Consider the following 15,458-nt stretch of genomic DNA (forward strand, 5'->3'; position numbering starts at 1 on the left):
AACTAAGGTATAATGGAACAAGTAAAGGTTTATTCCATGCTGAAAAGTAAAGAAAAGAAACACGTTTCGGCTGTGGAGCATTCTTCGGGTGTGAACTTGAATTTCTTTTAAGTACGATGCTATCAGTTTTAATTGTTAAAGTAAGCTCATGTTAAATTTAATGGTAAATGGTTATCACCATGAAAATAAATCCTCAGATATATATATGCACATGCAAAACGCATTTGTATATTTACTATATGTAGTTCAGGTTGGGAGCTGCGTCAACATGCGTAGGCTGCAAAGGAACAAGTAATAGGTTTATTCCATGCTGAAAAAAAGAAGAAAGAAAACACAACTTTTCGGCCGTGGAGCCTTCTTCAGGTGTGACACCTGAAGACCTCCACACCTGAAGAAGGCTCCACGGCCGAAACGTCACATACACATCTACATTCATCTGGTTAGTAATGGACACCCCTGCTCCTGGTTTTACCAGTAGGTGGAGGTGTTGGCCCATCCTCTATTAACAATCAGGTGGTGTTTTTGTTCCCCAGCAGTAAATCCTGAAGTAAAATCCTGATGGATGGTCCATCCATCCATTTTCGGAACCTTTCTTCCGGTTCAGGATCGCAGGGAGCCAGAAGCTATCCGGGCAAGATACAAGTGCAAGGCGTGGATGGGACACCAGGCTGTCCCTGGGAGCACACAGACACACACACACCAGGGCCAATTTTCCCAGTAGCCAATTACCCTTCTGTGGGAGAAGACCGGAGCTCCCAGTGGAAACACACGGGGGGAACGTGCGAACTCCACACAGCCAGCATCTCTGGTTGGGAATTGAACACCGGACCCCAGCGCTGTGAGGCAGCAACGGTCACCACTGGACCACCGCCACGCTGCCCGCCCTTGTCTTGTGTTGGACTTAAAAGGCAATTACATCGACTTTTATGACACATTTCTACGTGGGGCATTAGTCGCGTTTTTAAAACTAACAAACTGTATTGTTTTTTCTTGAGTTATCCCCTGTTTTCCCCTGTTATTACATGCATCTTCGTGAAACGTGTATGGATTTTTTTTTTGACAAAGGCTTTTATCTAGCACTGTTATCAAAATACTGATTTATGTATATCTTTTGAGGCATAGATTCATATTAAGGACCATTCCTGATAGGCAAACAGAATATATGAGAGCGTTCAGCGGTAACTGAGCCAGGTAAACTGAACTCAGAGGGTTAAAAGAAGGAAAAACCGGTCTGAAAAGACAATGAATTAAAATTGAGTCATTCCACCCCCCAGGTCAGGGTTTCGGAGTGCTTAATTAGCATATCTCTCGCACTCCGCGAATCTTTCTCATTTAAACACGAGTATTTCATCAGCCTCTGTGAACAGCAGGAGACCGGAGTGGCAGGGCCTTTGTAACGTACGGGCGGCTAATGTCTCGGCCGTTGTTGTGGAGATGCCAGTAGTTTCAGCCTCTCACCCGCCCTCCAATCCAATCAAACCTGCGGTCTCCCCCTCCCCAGCATGTCTCACAACCGCCCTCGGGCTCAGGCCTCAAAGAGAAAAATAAAATATGTCATTCGCTTTCCAAAGATCGATGATTTTCAAAGTCGATGATTAATTAATGTATTCGATGTGAACTAAATCGATCAAGTATCTTGGAAGATTACATTTTTGTTTTTGATAAAAGACTGAGTAGTCTAGAAAGACCGAGTGCTGTTCTGGGCCCCCAACCAGAGCGTATTTCTTTTTTTTTTCCAGCGCGTCTTTGTCCTGAACTGATTTGGTTTAACGGCAATCGTTTTCGTGCGGTTTCTGTTGTGCGTGACCAACTGCGCTCTGCCGTGGCAAGCTTATACTTTTAAGTAGCACGATCATTTTCTCCCCTCTTCAGCTTAGTAGCTGCCATTAACAATAAAAAAAAATAAATAAAAAATCAAAACCGTACTGTATCTTCCATTCCAATGACTTAATAGCAATACCTTAAACGTAAAGAGCGCTTTTCTGGACACTCCACTAAGGCGCTTTAAAGAAAATGGGGAGGACTTGTCATGCTGTTTTTGCATTGCATTAGGCGAGAATGGACCCAGATTCTGTGTATGGGAAAATAACTTTTCAAAAGAGAGGATTATAATGTGATTTAATTAAGCTTATTCCCAACTGCGTCTTTTTTCTGATTTTAATTGACGCGATAGAATTCGCATCCGTGCTAGCTTTTACCTTACACCCCCAACAAACCTTTCACAACATACCGGTATTCCTAAGAAAACAGATGGTCTTGGATGTCAGGTTGCTTGTCCCCGGTTCGCAAAAAGGCCATTTTACAGCTCCACGGTAGTAAGATACTTCGGAAAGACAAGTGTCTTTTATACCATATAGTAGTATAATACTGAATATGAAAATAGTAGTAGAAAAAAATCAAACAGTATACGTGAAATGTTTCCAAACTTTCTCAGTCCAAGGGTACACTGTGAAAGCCAGCAGTTCGCAGAGTAAGAATGTCTGACGACCAGATTTAAGATGAGATTTTCATGTAGTTGAAGGGTATCTTTATACAAGTTTGGCCGAACGGGGTTGTTATTAAAACCGACAACTAGTTGTGTTAACAAAATGCAATAACGCATTAAGATAAAATATGTGTTCCTGCTGAACAACTTTTCAGCCTGAAACCAGGCAGTATTCACAAATCATCTTTTATCCACCGTTGTTCTGCTTTTAGCCTCTTATTAGCAGTAACTTCAGAATCGTTGCCAATTTTCAATTCCTCTGTGTGCAGACATTAGGATGCCTCTGGAAAAGAAATCTCATTTTTGTGAGACACGCGGCCAATAATCCCTTCAGTTGCCTCTCGTAATGGATTGTAATGGATTAAGTCTCTCAGTTTGAAGGCTGAACATGGTAGTCTGGACTACCAAACTACCATGGTAGGGACTGTGTATTTTTAATGTAGGTCAAACAATAAAAGAAATGCTTAAATTTGTATTTTGGTCGTTTAACACATAGTAAACAAAAAAGAGACAAACCAGGTTTAAAAAAAACACATATAAGCATTATACTGTTCAAGGATTTCACTCAGATTATTATAATTTAACCTGGACTACAGGGAATAACAGTCCGGCAATCTCTATCCAGGTACCTTTTACATGATTCGGGAGATGATATCTGCGTACTGTATACAGATGCGCATACACTTACTGCCCAGATTGTGTAAAAAGCAAAGGAGAATTACCCACAACAGAGTCAGGCCAAATTTACCATGAAATCCAATGCTTTTGCTCACACTAACGAAAAACAACGCGGGGGGGAATGCGCGAGGTGGGAGGGTCTGTAGACCCAGACGTCATCTCTTTGTGACGTCAGAGCAGCCCTTTATAAACTGCGCTTCGGGCAGACCGGCGGCACTGCTGCGTAGAGGCGAGGAGAAGCTTGTTCACGGTGACGGGCGGCGCAAACTGAACCATAATGGAGAACCAACTGTGTAAGCTCTTTGTCGGCGGGCTGAACGTCCAGACCACGGACGACGGCCTCCGCAAGCACTTCGAGCAGTACGGGCAGCTGACCGACTGCGTGGTGGTGCAGAACCAGCAGCTCAAGCGCTCCCGCTGCTTCGGCTTCGTCACCTACTCGACCCCCGAGGAGGCCGACGCCGCCATGGCGGCCAGGCCGCACGTCCTGGACGGCAACAACGTGGAGCTGAAGAGGGCCGTGGCGCGGGAGGACGCCGGCAAGCCCGAGGCCCTGGCCAAGGTGAAGAAGATCTTCATCGGGGGGCTGAAAGACGACGTGGAGGACGAGCACCTGTCCAGCTACTTCTCGCAGTTCGGCGCCATCGAGAAGGCCGAGGTGATCACCGACAAGCAGACCGGCAAGAAGCGGGGCTTCGGCTTTGTCTACTTCGAGGACAACGACTCGGCGGACAAGGCCGTGGTGCTGAAGTACCACACCATCAACGGGCACAAGGTGGAGGTGAAGAAGGCCCTGTCCAAGCAGGAGATGCAGTCGGCGGGGGCCCGGGGCGGCCGCGGGGGGCGAGGCGGGCGAGGGATGGGACGCTCCCAAAATGGCTACGGCGGCGGCAGAGGAGGTGGGGGCTACAACAGCTATGGCGGCTACGGCGGCAGCGATGGCGGCTACGGGGGAGGCTACGGCGGCGGCTACAGCGGGGGCTACGGGGGCGGCTACGGCGACCAGATGGGCGGCTACGGTGGGGGCAACGGCTACAGTGACTTTGGCAGCGGCTACGGCCAGCAGTCCTCCGGCTACGGCCCCATGAAGGGGGGCAGCGGCTACTCGGGCCGGAGCAGCGCTCCTTACTCCCGGGGCGGCGGCGGAGGAGGAGGAGGGGGCGGCTACGGCCGGGGGGGCTACGGGGGCTCCTATTAAAAACACAACAACCCAACAACAACAACAACCGGCCCCGCTTCACCCCAGCGGTGTGGGACGACACTGGGACTGAACCGCTTCACCTCGAAAGCCGGGAAGAAATCCGTTTTGTTTTGTAATTTTTTTTTCTTTCACTCTGGGCGGGGGGGGGAGATCCTATTGACCCCCCCCCCACCCACCCACAACTCCCGGGGAAAACCCTTTTCCACCGCCGTGATTTGGCGTCTGTGAGGATGCAGGGGCGAGAATCCCTCAGCTATCCCTAAGAAAGGAGAGACCTCTGTCCGGGCTGGTGTTCCTGACAGGTAGGAAGACACCCCCCCTCACCTCCGGCGAACCCGACACACCTGTGCAGGGGTTATCTTAGACTGAGCTCTGCAGATAGACTGTAGGGGGCCATGTGTCCACCACGCACGACTACATCCGGCAGTTAATCAGGACAACGAGTAGCTTAAAACTCCCTCTTTTTTAAAAAAAAAAACAACCCTGCGAACGGAGGAAGAGGTCTTGTTTGTTAGACTAGGTTTGACTGTTTTAGTTTGGACATCTGTTTTCTTTTTAATCGCCTGTATTTTAGCTTCAGACGTGTTTAACCCCCCCCACCACTCTTAGAGATTTTTAGTTCAACTACAGTGAACACTGTGGGCTGATTTCCAGTCTTAAGTCTTGCTCTGTCACCGTCGGCCATCGACTAGACGTGCTCAAATAGGTTTCCTTTCAGTCCACTTGTCCACTGTAGTTGACCACGTTCCTGAAAACCTACGAAGTTGAACCAGTGGGGTAACACGGGCAAGATAACTACTGTACAGTATGGTAATATTTCCCCGAAGTTCTCTGATCGCTTGTTAAACCTGCAAGTCCACGCCATTACTATTTAAGTGCAGGGACATCAAGGGACAAAGGGGGGTTATTTCAGATAAATGCCTTTCATTGTATAATCCTGGTGCAGTCTATCATTAGTGTTGTTAAAGATGGTATACAACTATACAATTGTATGTTCGTTTTTTAAATAAAAACATTCATAAGCAAAACCCAGGTTATCAGTTTTATGTAGCACATAACCAATATTTATTTAGTGAGAATCTTAGAGAGGACGCCCGTTTAGATTTATCAGGTAAGACGTTTTCATGATTTTTCCCAGCAATCGGGTCACTGTTTTGTGTCACTGAAGTTATATGGCTCTAATATCAAAACGCCCTGATTGGTGGACCCATGTGTCCATAAAGCAGTGTCTAATCTAATGTAAAGCACATTCACTGCTTGAGTGTGGTAGTTTAACATCCATTATGACGTTTCAAAGTGCAGTGGGGGGAAAACAACTAATTGTTGGTGAACTGGAAAGTTTACACGCTTATTGTATATAAATCTAAATTCAGAAGGATGCATTTGAAACCTCAAACCTGGCATTTTACTAATGTAAAAATGACTGTTTTCTTATGGCTAAACAGTCCCACAGACCACAGTGTAGAAATTGAAAATGGTAGTGGGCTAAATAGTGCCATTAGTTTTAAAGTGCAATTGATTTTTTTTTTCCACGTTCCATGCCCTTGAAAATGTATAAATTTGTTCAACTTCACCCACTATTTCAAACTACTGCTACCGAGTTCATCTGCTCACAATGAACTATTGTGGGGGAGTGAGTCCTGAGATTTCCAAATTTGGTTTTATCCAGAGCCTGATTTGCACTTTTTTTTTATTTGGATGGGTATCTGCCGTTTTGCTAGATGAGTCATTGATTTGTTGGGTGTAGCCAAATCTATTTACTTTAATTGCATGTTGGATTCTGCAGCAAAATTCACGGCTTTCAGTAGTTGCCCGTTACATTGGAAGTGCCACTGATGTACACAAGGGGTGTCTTGTATTGGAATGTGGGACTCTGCTTGCTTAAATTCCGGAAATACTGGGTGACGCCGAGTCACTTGCGATTGAACACTACTCCCTTGCTGGGTTTTGCTGCAGAACCGGATTGTCTACCCTAACAAAAGTGCTTAATTATTGGTACTACACCTTTAACTTTAAATTGAGTTTCTATGGTAAAAGTATATTTCAGTTAACATTGTAGGATTTCTTCTGTACATTATCCCATGGCATGTTCAGTGGGGAAAATGTCCTTGCATAATGCATGGGTGATTTTAAGTGACTTCTAACCTTATTTACCTGATTAACTTTTAGGCCTATGTGAAGCGGCATTGGATGCACTTATCTTGGAGGAATGTGTGGATTAATGAGGGCTCATATTTATTTCTGATTCCTACATTTAGGTATTCGTATTGTAATCCTGGTACCTCAAAATAGCTGTAGAAGTTTGTTTATACAGGGACCCTGTTCAGTACCTGGGGTCGGTTGTGATAGGACTCTGTGAAAGTTTCTCATTAGGATCACACCGTGCAACACTAGGTATGTAAATCACTCTCTGTCTTCACCTACATGTTGGTTACAAGCACCATATAGATCTTTTTGGGTGTTACAGTAAGTCTCTTAAAAGAATTATCAACATGGGGGACTGGGGTAAATGTTTTGAATTTCTTTAACCAATCAAGTCCTATTAAATTCTATGGCTTATGAAGTTTTGAACATAAAAGTAATTTTTTATAGAAGGGGGGGGAAAAAGCCACATTAATAGCACATAAAAGGCTTCCCTTGTTGGTTGAGCCACATTAGTGTACTGTACCCATTATGTCTAGTAACTTAAGTCCTGTCGTCTTTTTAGGTTGTAATGCAACCATATATTACAAGGATAAAGGCAAAACAAGGTTTGTTACTACTTTATTACATCAACTAAATAGGTTGCCCATTAGAAACCTATTTATTTTAGTAACTTCGTGGTCTAGTTTAATTGCTTGAGACTGTCCTCTTTTTACCCTGGGTTGGGTGATCCTTGCTTGTGCGTCATGTGCTTGATATTGAGAAGTGAGCTCCTGTCGTTGGACCCCTTTTTGCTGTCCTTGAAAGTTGTGTAATGGGTTTTTCCCTTTGTCTCCAGGGAGCCACAGGGGCTGGACCCCTGTCAAAAGTTTCAGGCGCTGAAAAGGAAGGCGTCTGGGGCTAGAAATGTCGTGCAAGTGAGCCATTGAAGAAAGGTTGGAGGGCGGGTGGAGGTAAGTGGCTTTTGGCACTTTTATTTTAACAACCTCTCAGTATAAAATTTAAGGCTGCATTTTAATTGCTCGTTTTAAGCCCCCCCCCCCCGTGTTTTTGAGCAAGTCACTTTGAATATTCACGGATCCATCAGAACCAGAACCTGTGGTCTGACTAGCTCCCCTTTTGCATTTTAATTTGGCCAACTTATCCAAAGTGACTTAATTTACACTGATTTTTTTAAAACTTTTTTTTTTGCTGTATCAATGTGGGTGAATCGCCTTGCTCTGTAGTATAACTGCAGTGTCGCAGCCTGGGATTTGAACTCGCAGCCCTCCAGAACAGCGAGTGCTGCTGCCCCTAATAAATCTGGGAGTCTTGTGAAAGTACCAGCACCAGGTGTCAGAAGAGCAGTTTTGTATCCTCTTGTGCTGTGAATTAGTGGCCCTGAGCACTAAATGCCATCCCTGGAGCCTTGGGCATGTTATTCAATTCATCAAGAGGTAGTTGGGATGAAACTGCACATGTGCTCATGAGCCCAGCAGAGAGGGGCTCCATAAGAATTGTCAGAGCAGTAACTTGGCATTTTAAGGTTGTGGTATTGCATACTACACCATTGGCTGTCCAGGGTGGTCTGAATGTTAATTATTCTTGCAAGGTATGAGAAACAAATTGTAACCAGGCTCATGTTCCTTACAGAACCTTCTTATCTTTCAGGAAAGGATGGTCTGTTGGTGAATATCATTCTCTGCTCTCCACTCTGCACGGCATCATAGACTTCGTAGAAGTCCGTCAGTCACTTGAGGAGACTGAAAACATCTTTTCTACATGATGTTTGGAACATTGGTTTTGTTCTGTTTTTTTTAAATAAAAGAATTTATTTCTACTTTGAAAAGTGTCCTGCTTAACTCATTGATTGTGACTGAAATGCAGATAACATTACACTGGAAATCACATTTTTTCCTCTTAATGGATGTTCCTGTATGAATTTGACATGCCCAGGAATTAGTGGGCTATGTAGTTTGGGGATTGTAGTTTCTAAACAATCTCCAGGGGGGGGAGTACAAGGTTTTGGGCTCTTGTAAAGAGTACATGATGCACTGCTTCCGAGTAGATCTTTGAAGCAACATGCTGGTATAATTGTCAGGAATATGGTGCAATTGTGGGGATTTATTCAGGTGATCCAAATAATGCATATTAACAGATTTTGTTCTGCTAAACTACTTGTTTATGGCTTTTTTTTTCCCTCATGATTACATAAAATCAGATGGGTCATCTTTCCATCTGAGATGGTATCCAAAGGGCTACTGCTCTCAAGGGGCAGGGTTGCAGAATTGCCTGGATTAGGCAGTGTTGTGGCCTTTTGAAAAGATTTCCTTAACATGCTTGCTGGTGGGGACCTGAAGCCACTCTAATGCAAATACATGCATTATAAATTGAAGGTCAGAGCAAGTTAAGGAAAGTAATGGTACATGTGGAAAGGGGAGTTAGAGGGGGGGCTCATCTTTTCTGCTAGAATTCCCTTTTTAAAAATACCTTTTCAAGCCCCTAATCTTTTTAAAAGTGGATTTCTGCAGGTTACACACATCTACAGCCAAATAATCTGAGCAGCCTTGAGCTTACAGGGGTTTTGGTTCTTCAACTACTCTAGTTAAGGTTTATGAGCTGAATCATAATTAAATCCTTTTACATATATGTACATAATCATTCATCTTCTCGAATGAGGATATTTTTGGACAATGGGAACAAGGATGAGAAGTTTTTTGGGATCTCAAAGCTTGTTCCTGAACGCTATGGGGGTGCCACATCTACTTGTGTAGAATACTTCGTGTTCTGTGCTCGTGTAAACATCTTGCATACATATTGACTTTGGTACTAGCCCCCATTTCCCGTTGTTGAGGACGAATGAAAAGCCCGAGAAGATTTAGGCTTGGGACGAATGAATTTAGCTTTACTGCGCTCTGTATTCAACAACCGTGTGATTTCATCCTTAAAATTAAGGTGGTGAAAAGTGGGACTAATCTGACGAACAACATCCTGTTGCCTCTGGCTGCATTTTAAATCCTTGCACTGATCATTGTGATAGAGACGTCTGCCTAAAGCATTCCCTCTGAATCACTGTAATTAAATGTCGGAAAAGCACCTCTGAGTGGTTCTTAAAGAATATCAAATGTACGCAGTCAAAGGTTAATAATTATAATTTGTAATTTTGAAACTTTGATGGAATACATTTCTGCTTTATATTTCGGCGGTTGCTTTTCTTATCCCTATGCTATAATCTCCTGGGGACCACCTCAAAAAACACGCTTGGTTAAAAAAAAAACAGTGGACTATTAAATGAAGAATTTCTACACGAACTGCAACACACCGTGAAACTCGATCCTAGAGGGGGGTGCTTTTATGCCGGCACTTCGGTAACACGTAAAACATAACTTGAAACGCAGGTTTCATCCTAAGGAGTGGACGCTTAACCGTACAAAGCAAGGTTTCACCGCAGAAATCTTAGAAAGCAAGTCGTTCTGATTCATTTGAGCGATGCATCCCGCCTTACAGCGTCTCTAGAGCCACCCCCGAGCTCGATTCACATCCACACAAAGCCGCACCACGCCGAGAGAGCTGCTGTCCCATGAAAGGGCGTTTGGACTCGGCAACACGAGGGGGGTATTTATTGACGACCGGGGCACAGCCTGGGGAGGGGGAATTTTGGAGAGAGAAAAAAAAGTATTATCGATTGCAATGCGTGTGAAAGGCAAAAGCGACGTTTCCACCCCCACCCCCCTGAAGAGGTTATGAATGAAACGAACGCCGCGCGACGGATGTGGCACTACGGCCCGGCCACGCCCACACGGGTGTGACGTCAATGCAAAAACCGGCCTCCCGTCCTTTGAAAAAAGCAGGAAGACGGCGCTCTCGGCAGGCATTTTGAAATCGGCAGACAACCGGCAGCGGCGAAAATGAAGAACCAACTGTGCAAGCTCTTCGTCGGCGGCCTGAACGTGGAGACCACGGACGACGGCCTCCGCCAGCACTTCGAGCAGTACGGGCAGCTGACCGACTGCGTGGTGGTGCAGAACCAGCAGCTCAAGCGCTCCCGCTGCTTCGGCTTCGTCACCTACTCGACCCCCGAGGAGGCCGACGCCGCCATGGCGGCCAGGCCGCACGTCCTGGACGGCAACAACGTGGAGCTGAAGAGGGCCGTGGCGCGGGAGGACGCCGGCAAGCCCGAGGCCCTGGCCAAGGTGAAGAAGATCTTCATCGGGGGGCTGAAAGACGACGTGGAGGACGAGCACCTGTCCAGCTACTTCTCGCAGTTCGGCGCCATCGAGAAGGCCGAGGTGATCACCGACAAGCAGACCGGCAAGAAGCGGGGCTTCGGCTTTGTCTACTTCGAGGACAACGACTCGGCGGACAAGGCCGTGGTGCTGAAGTACCACACCATCAACGGGCACAAGGTGGAGGTGAAGAAGGCCCTGTCCAAGCAGGAGATGCAGTCGGCCGGAAGAGGCGGCCGGAGCGGGCGAGGGATGGGGCGGTCGCAAAATGGCTACGGCGGCGGCTACGGCGGCGGCAGGGGGGGTGGTGGCGGCGGCTACGGCGGCTATGGCGGGGGCTACGGGGGTAGCGACGGGGGCTACGGCGGCGGCTACGGGAGCCAGGGCGGCTACGGCGGCGGCTACGGCGACCAGATGGACGGCTACGGCGGGGGCAACGGCTACAGTGACTTTGGCAGCGGCTACGGCCAGCAGTCCTCCGGCTACGGGGCCATGAAGGGGGGCGGCGGCTACTCGGGCCGGAGCAGCGCTCCTTACTCCCGGGGCGGCGGCGGCGGGGGCTACGGCCGGGGGGGCGGCGGCTACGGGGGGTATTAGGGCAGGAGGGCCGGGAGGCTCCGGGCACAGACCGACCGCGTTGAATTTTTCCACAAACAGGACTCGGGACTTGCAGATGTGACTCCAGCGTAGCGTAGAGAACTGGTCCAATACACGCCTTTTTAAAAATCCCTCCCCGGGTAGGGGAGCCCCTGTAGCGCAGGGTGCGGGGTTCCCTCAGATCCGTTTTTTCTATTTTTTTCCCCCACACCCCCCTTTTTTGAGATCGAAAAGAAAAAAAAATCGCTGTCTTATTGTAACGTTTTCAATATCTCCCCCCCCCCCATGATATGATTTTAAAAACCGTTTTTTTTTTAAATTTCGTGTTGGGTTTTATGTGTATTTAAGCAGCTGAAAGGAGGGGGGGATGGGACGACACGTGCGGAACATGTCGCTTGTGTTTTGCCGAAGTTCAGCTCTGATATCGTGCAAAGGTATTTCCACATTATTGCTAGAGTTCCGGATCATTTTGTCTGCATAAAACTCAGGGCATGGAAATTACTAAAGCTTTCGGACCGTAAAGATCACTAAACAATTGATTTTTTTTTTCTTTTTAGGCCTTTAAATTATTGTTGGTAAAACGGAATGCAAAACGCTTTTAAGTGTCTGAACCATTTTTTTTTTGCCTGTTCTGTTTGTAACGACGCTGATCTGTCGACTGTATTCATGATGCTGTTTCAATTCTAGTAAATCTGTACTTTTGAAGGTGATTTGTGGAAATTGGGCTATATTTTGTCCTGAATTCAGTCTAAATGTATTGCAAGCCTTTGTTTTTTGGCCTGTTTATAAATAAACTTTTTTACTTAATGTTTTGTGTTTTTAATGTTTTAGCTGGTAATCGGTTAGGGTTGGATTTTTTTGGGGGGGTAGGAGTGCGTTGTGGCGTTACTCAAATCTTCATGGAATCAATACCAACTTGGGAGCAAGTTAAGTTCAGTTGTATGCCGATTAGTTAAAAAAAACAACACAAGGTGTTAAGGGTTGAACCTTCTCCAGATATAAGGTTCCAATGCATTTGGAGGCACCCCCAACTGCAAACTTCAATAAAGGTAGTAGTTCAGGTGGGTAGCTGCGTCAGCATGCATAGGTGACACCTGAAGAAGGCTCCACGGCCGAAACGTTGTGTTCTCTTCTTTTTTTCAGTATGGAATAAACCTATTACTTGTACCTTCAATAAAGGTAGCCTTCCAGGCTATAACAAAGCACATACTTTAGTATTCAGTAAGGAACTTTTTTTTTTTAATAGCTCAGACATGAAATCCAACCGAAACCAGTCTAATCTGAAAGACTGGTGTGAGAATTTCAGTTTTCAATCGGCAAAATCCCTCATTTGGGGTATTGTATATTCACATCCATTCACATTTCATTACTAAAGATGGGATTGGTGTCTTATATTTAAGAGTGATAAAACTAATCACCAATAAAGAATAGAAGGGACTAATAAATTCAATTACCTAGTCTAAAGAAGTTTTCCCTCATTGCTTAAGTTTTTGCCTGAACGTTTTTAAATGCTCACTATGCGATTAAAAAAAATGCATGGGCATAAGAGATTTGACTTCAGACTTTGCATTTCCACTAAAAACTCTTTGAAGATGGCCTTTATTTCAGGATTAACTTCACTGACCATGCTGATCTTGCATGAAGCTCGCAAGCTGCAGGGGTGAGCTGTGTGAGGGCTCTACGGAAACTTCCATATGGCCCGATTCAATTCAAAATTCAATTTTCAGGTCAAATCCTTCCAAGGGTTTTTAATGTGAAAACGCTTGTCCAGAAATGTGGCTGAATGTAAGTAAACTAACTTGATATAGTGCTTTTAAAGGTGGTTTCGCAAGGCATTTCACAGAACAAGAAATACGCGTTGAGAGGAGAGAGTGGACGGGGCTGGGATATACAGAAGGAAAGCAAAGGGGCACAGAACCGAAAGAGGCTGGGATGTGGTGTCCGTTTCAACAATAGCCCGTTATCAGATAAGCTGTGTTCAGTAAGGCCTTTTTAATTTATAACACTTCGGCCTGGATTTAAAAGTATCATTTCTGCACTAGGAGCTGTTTGGGTTGGTATTCCAGCACTTTTACTGTGCAGTTTACTCCCTCGACGGTCTGAGTGAAAAAGAAGGCTCAGATAAAACTTGAAGACGCAACAACATGCAATGCGGTGTCTTTCCCCACCTTTATGTACTTCTTTGCCAAAGGGCGTTCGGAAGCAATGGCCCTCGCTGTCCACAAATCCCACATGAAGACCCCTGCTGGAGCAAGGGAAGAGGAATGCTTGTGCTCCACCCATATGTCCGTGGTCTCACTGCTTCTTCCAATTCAGGTCTCAATGGAGCCGGCGTCTGTCCCCGCAAGGCAGGGTACGCCCTGGACAGGACGCCAGTCCGCAACAGGGCAGACGCACGCACACACGCGCGCCAGGGCCTGTTTTCCAGCAGCTGATTCAGTGTGGCAATTCATATGGGTTGGGAAGCAGGAAAGACTCGGGAGGGAAATAACATACAGACCGCTGCCCTTGGGGGGGGATGTCTGTCCCAGATATTGCTATGAAGCTCCCATGCATTTTCCTGGCCTCTGTACTGAGAGACTCTGCGACAGCACCTGAAGCGCAAACCTGGACTTATTTTGCCAGGCTTTGGGTAGGGAGGGTGGTGTCCAGAGAGTGGGGTATCAGACCCAGGCTGCACGCCCCATACTCTGGCACGTGGCCTGCAATTCATGGGCCAGTTAAAAGCTTTTTAAGATCCGGTCCAATTGTTCATGTTGCTCTCCAAGATGTCAGCATCCAAAACCTGGAAGATGGCGCTGTGCCTCAAAGCAATCGGCGGACCCCTGTGGGCATTTCAACATCAGCCCAAGTGAGCAAGGTGTGGACACACACATCCTTTAGGTTTCTGTGCAATGTAGCCTGGAGTGTCGTCCACCAGAGCTTAGCGGTTTTTGCTAATTTCTTGTACCGCAGGGGCCTCACCCCCAGCCCTCGCTGTGTTAGGGTGGGCTGTAGTGAGGAGGAGACTGTGACCCCTCTACTCGTGTCCTGTCATTTCTCTAAGGCTTTCTGGGCCCAGTTTGAGGACTGGTTACAGGCCCTTTCACCTCACCTTTCCCTGACCACTGCCTTCATAGTGTACAGCATCTCTCCTGTCAAGGAACAAGTAATAGGTGTATTCCATGCTGAAAAAAAGAAGAAAGAGAACACAACGTTTCTCTACGCATGCTGACGCAGCTACCCACCTGAATCTCTCCTGTCAGACTACCTTCTGATGTGTTTGACAGAATTGGGGGCCGCGGTGAACAGCCCTGTGGAGAGTGAGGAACATGGGGGTGTTCAAAGGCATCGAGGTCCCAGTCAAGGCAGCAGGTAGCCTGGCCCTGTCCATTATTAGAGAGAACTATCATCTCAGAGATCTGTGGAGAGAAGGGAGGGAGGAAGCAGAAAATCTGTGGACAATAGAGGGCACAGGACTGTACCTCAAGAACCTGTGATACTGATTATCATGTAAAGGGAAACAAAAGCATTTGACTTTTTTTGGAAGTGATTCAAAATGATGTAAGTCATTAGGGTGATGTGGTGGCTCTGTGCTTGTGGCTGGAAAGTTGCTGGTTCAAATCCCGCAGCCGGCAGAGGAATCCTACTCTGTTGGGCCCCTGAGCAAGGCCCTTCACCCCAGCTGCTCCAGGGGTGCCCTATAAATGCCTGACCCTGTGCTCTGACCCCAAGCTTCTCTCTCTGTCTGTGTGTCTCATGGAGATCAAGCTGGGATATGCAAAAAGACAAATTCCTAATACAAGAAATTGTATAGGGCTAATAAAGTGATGTAATGTTATGAAAAAATTCATCTGAACAAAAGTAATTATTATTATGTAACTGTTGTCTTTTTTTAACCTTAACAAGGCGTGCTCATCTACTGTATACTGTTTTAGGTATATATGTTAATGTAAAGTTTTCTATTTTGTGATTCTCTGTATTTATTTGTGAAAAGAAAATAAAGTTCTTAAAAATCAAAATCTTTGGAGTGGAAGGAGACCCACGTGGGCACAGGGAGAACATACAAACTCCACACAGACAGCACCGAAGGTAAAGCACAGGTAAACACAGAAAACGTTATTGCCAGGATTTTTATTTTCAATACATGTACACACTTACACATACGCTT

General features: G+C 46.1%; 2 protein-coding genes across 3 annotated transcripts; both read left to right on the forward strand.

Annotated features, from left to right (window-relative positions):
* Window positions 1-3,363: 3,363 nt before the first annotated feature.
* On the forward strand, window positions 3,364-8,334 carry LOC107077712 (heterogeneous nuclear ribonucleoprotein A0-like). 2 transcript variants are annotated; one of them, XM_069196198.1, is made up of 4 exons: window positions 3,364-4,666; window positions 7,072-7,114; window positions 7,345-7,459; window positions 8,157-8,334. In XM_069196198.1, exon 1 carries the CDS (start codon window positions 3,441-3,443, stop codon window positions 4,359-4,361), a length of 921 nt encoding a protein of 306 aa, XP_069052299.1. In that variant the 5' UTR covers window positions 3,364-3,440; the 3' UTR covers window positions 4,362-4,666; window positions 7,072-7,114; window positions 7,345-7,459; window positions 8,157-8,334. The 2 variants fall into 2 exon arrangements, with proteins under 2 accessions (XP_069052299.1, XP_069052300.1); XM_069196199.1 differs by lacking the exon at window positions 7,072-7,114.
* A 1,982-nt stretch (window positions 8,335-10,316) lies between these two features.
* On the forward strand, window positions 10,317-12,115 carry LOC138241905 (heterogeneous nuclear ribonucleoprotein A0-like). The gene has a single exon (XM_069196200.1). The coding sequence runs from the start codon at window positions 10,394-10,396 to the stop codon at window positions 11,306-11,308; it is 915 nt and encodes a 304-aa protein (XP_069052301.1). The 5' UTR covers window positions 10,317-10,393; the 3' UTR covers window positions 11,309-12,115.
* The last annotated feature ends 3,343 nt before the right edge of the window (window positions 12,116-15,458 follow it).

This window comes from Lepisosteus oculatus, chromosome 11 (assembly GCF_040954835.1).
Source record: "Lepisosteus oculatus isolate fLepOcu1 chromosome 11, fLepOcu1.hap2, whole genome shotgun sequence".
In the NCBI taxonomy this organism is placed as follows: Eukaryota; Metazoa; Chordata; class Actinopteri; order Semionotiformes; family Lepisosteidae; genus Lepisosteus; species Lepisosteus oculatus.

What these genes read in the sequence shown, in the direction of transcription:
- LOC138241905 (XM_069196200.1), top strand. Translation starts at nt 10,394, where the DNA reads ATGAAGAACCAACTGTGCAAGCTCTTCGTCGGCGGCCTGAACGTGGAG.
- LOC107077712 (XM_069196198.1), top strand. Translation starts at nt 3,441, where the DNA reads ATGGAGAACCAACTGTGTAAGCTCTTTGTCGGCGGGCTGAACGTCCAG.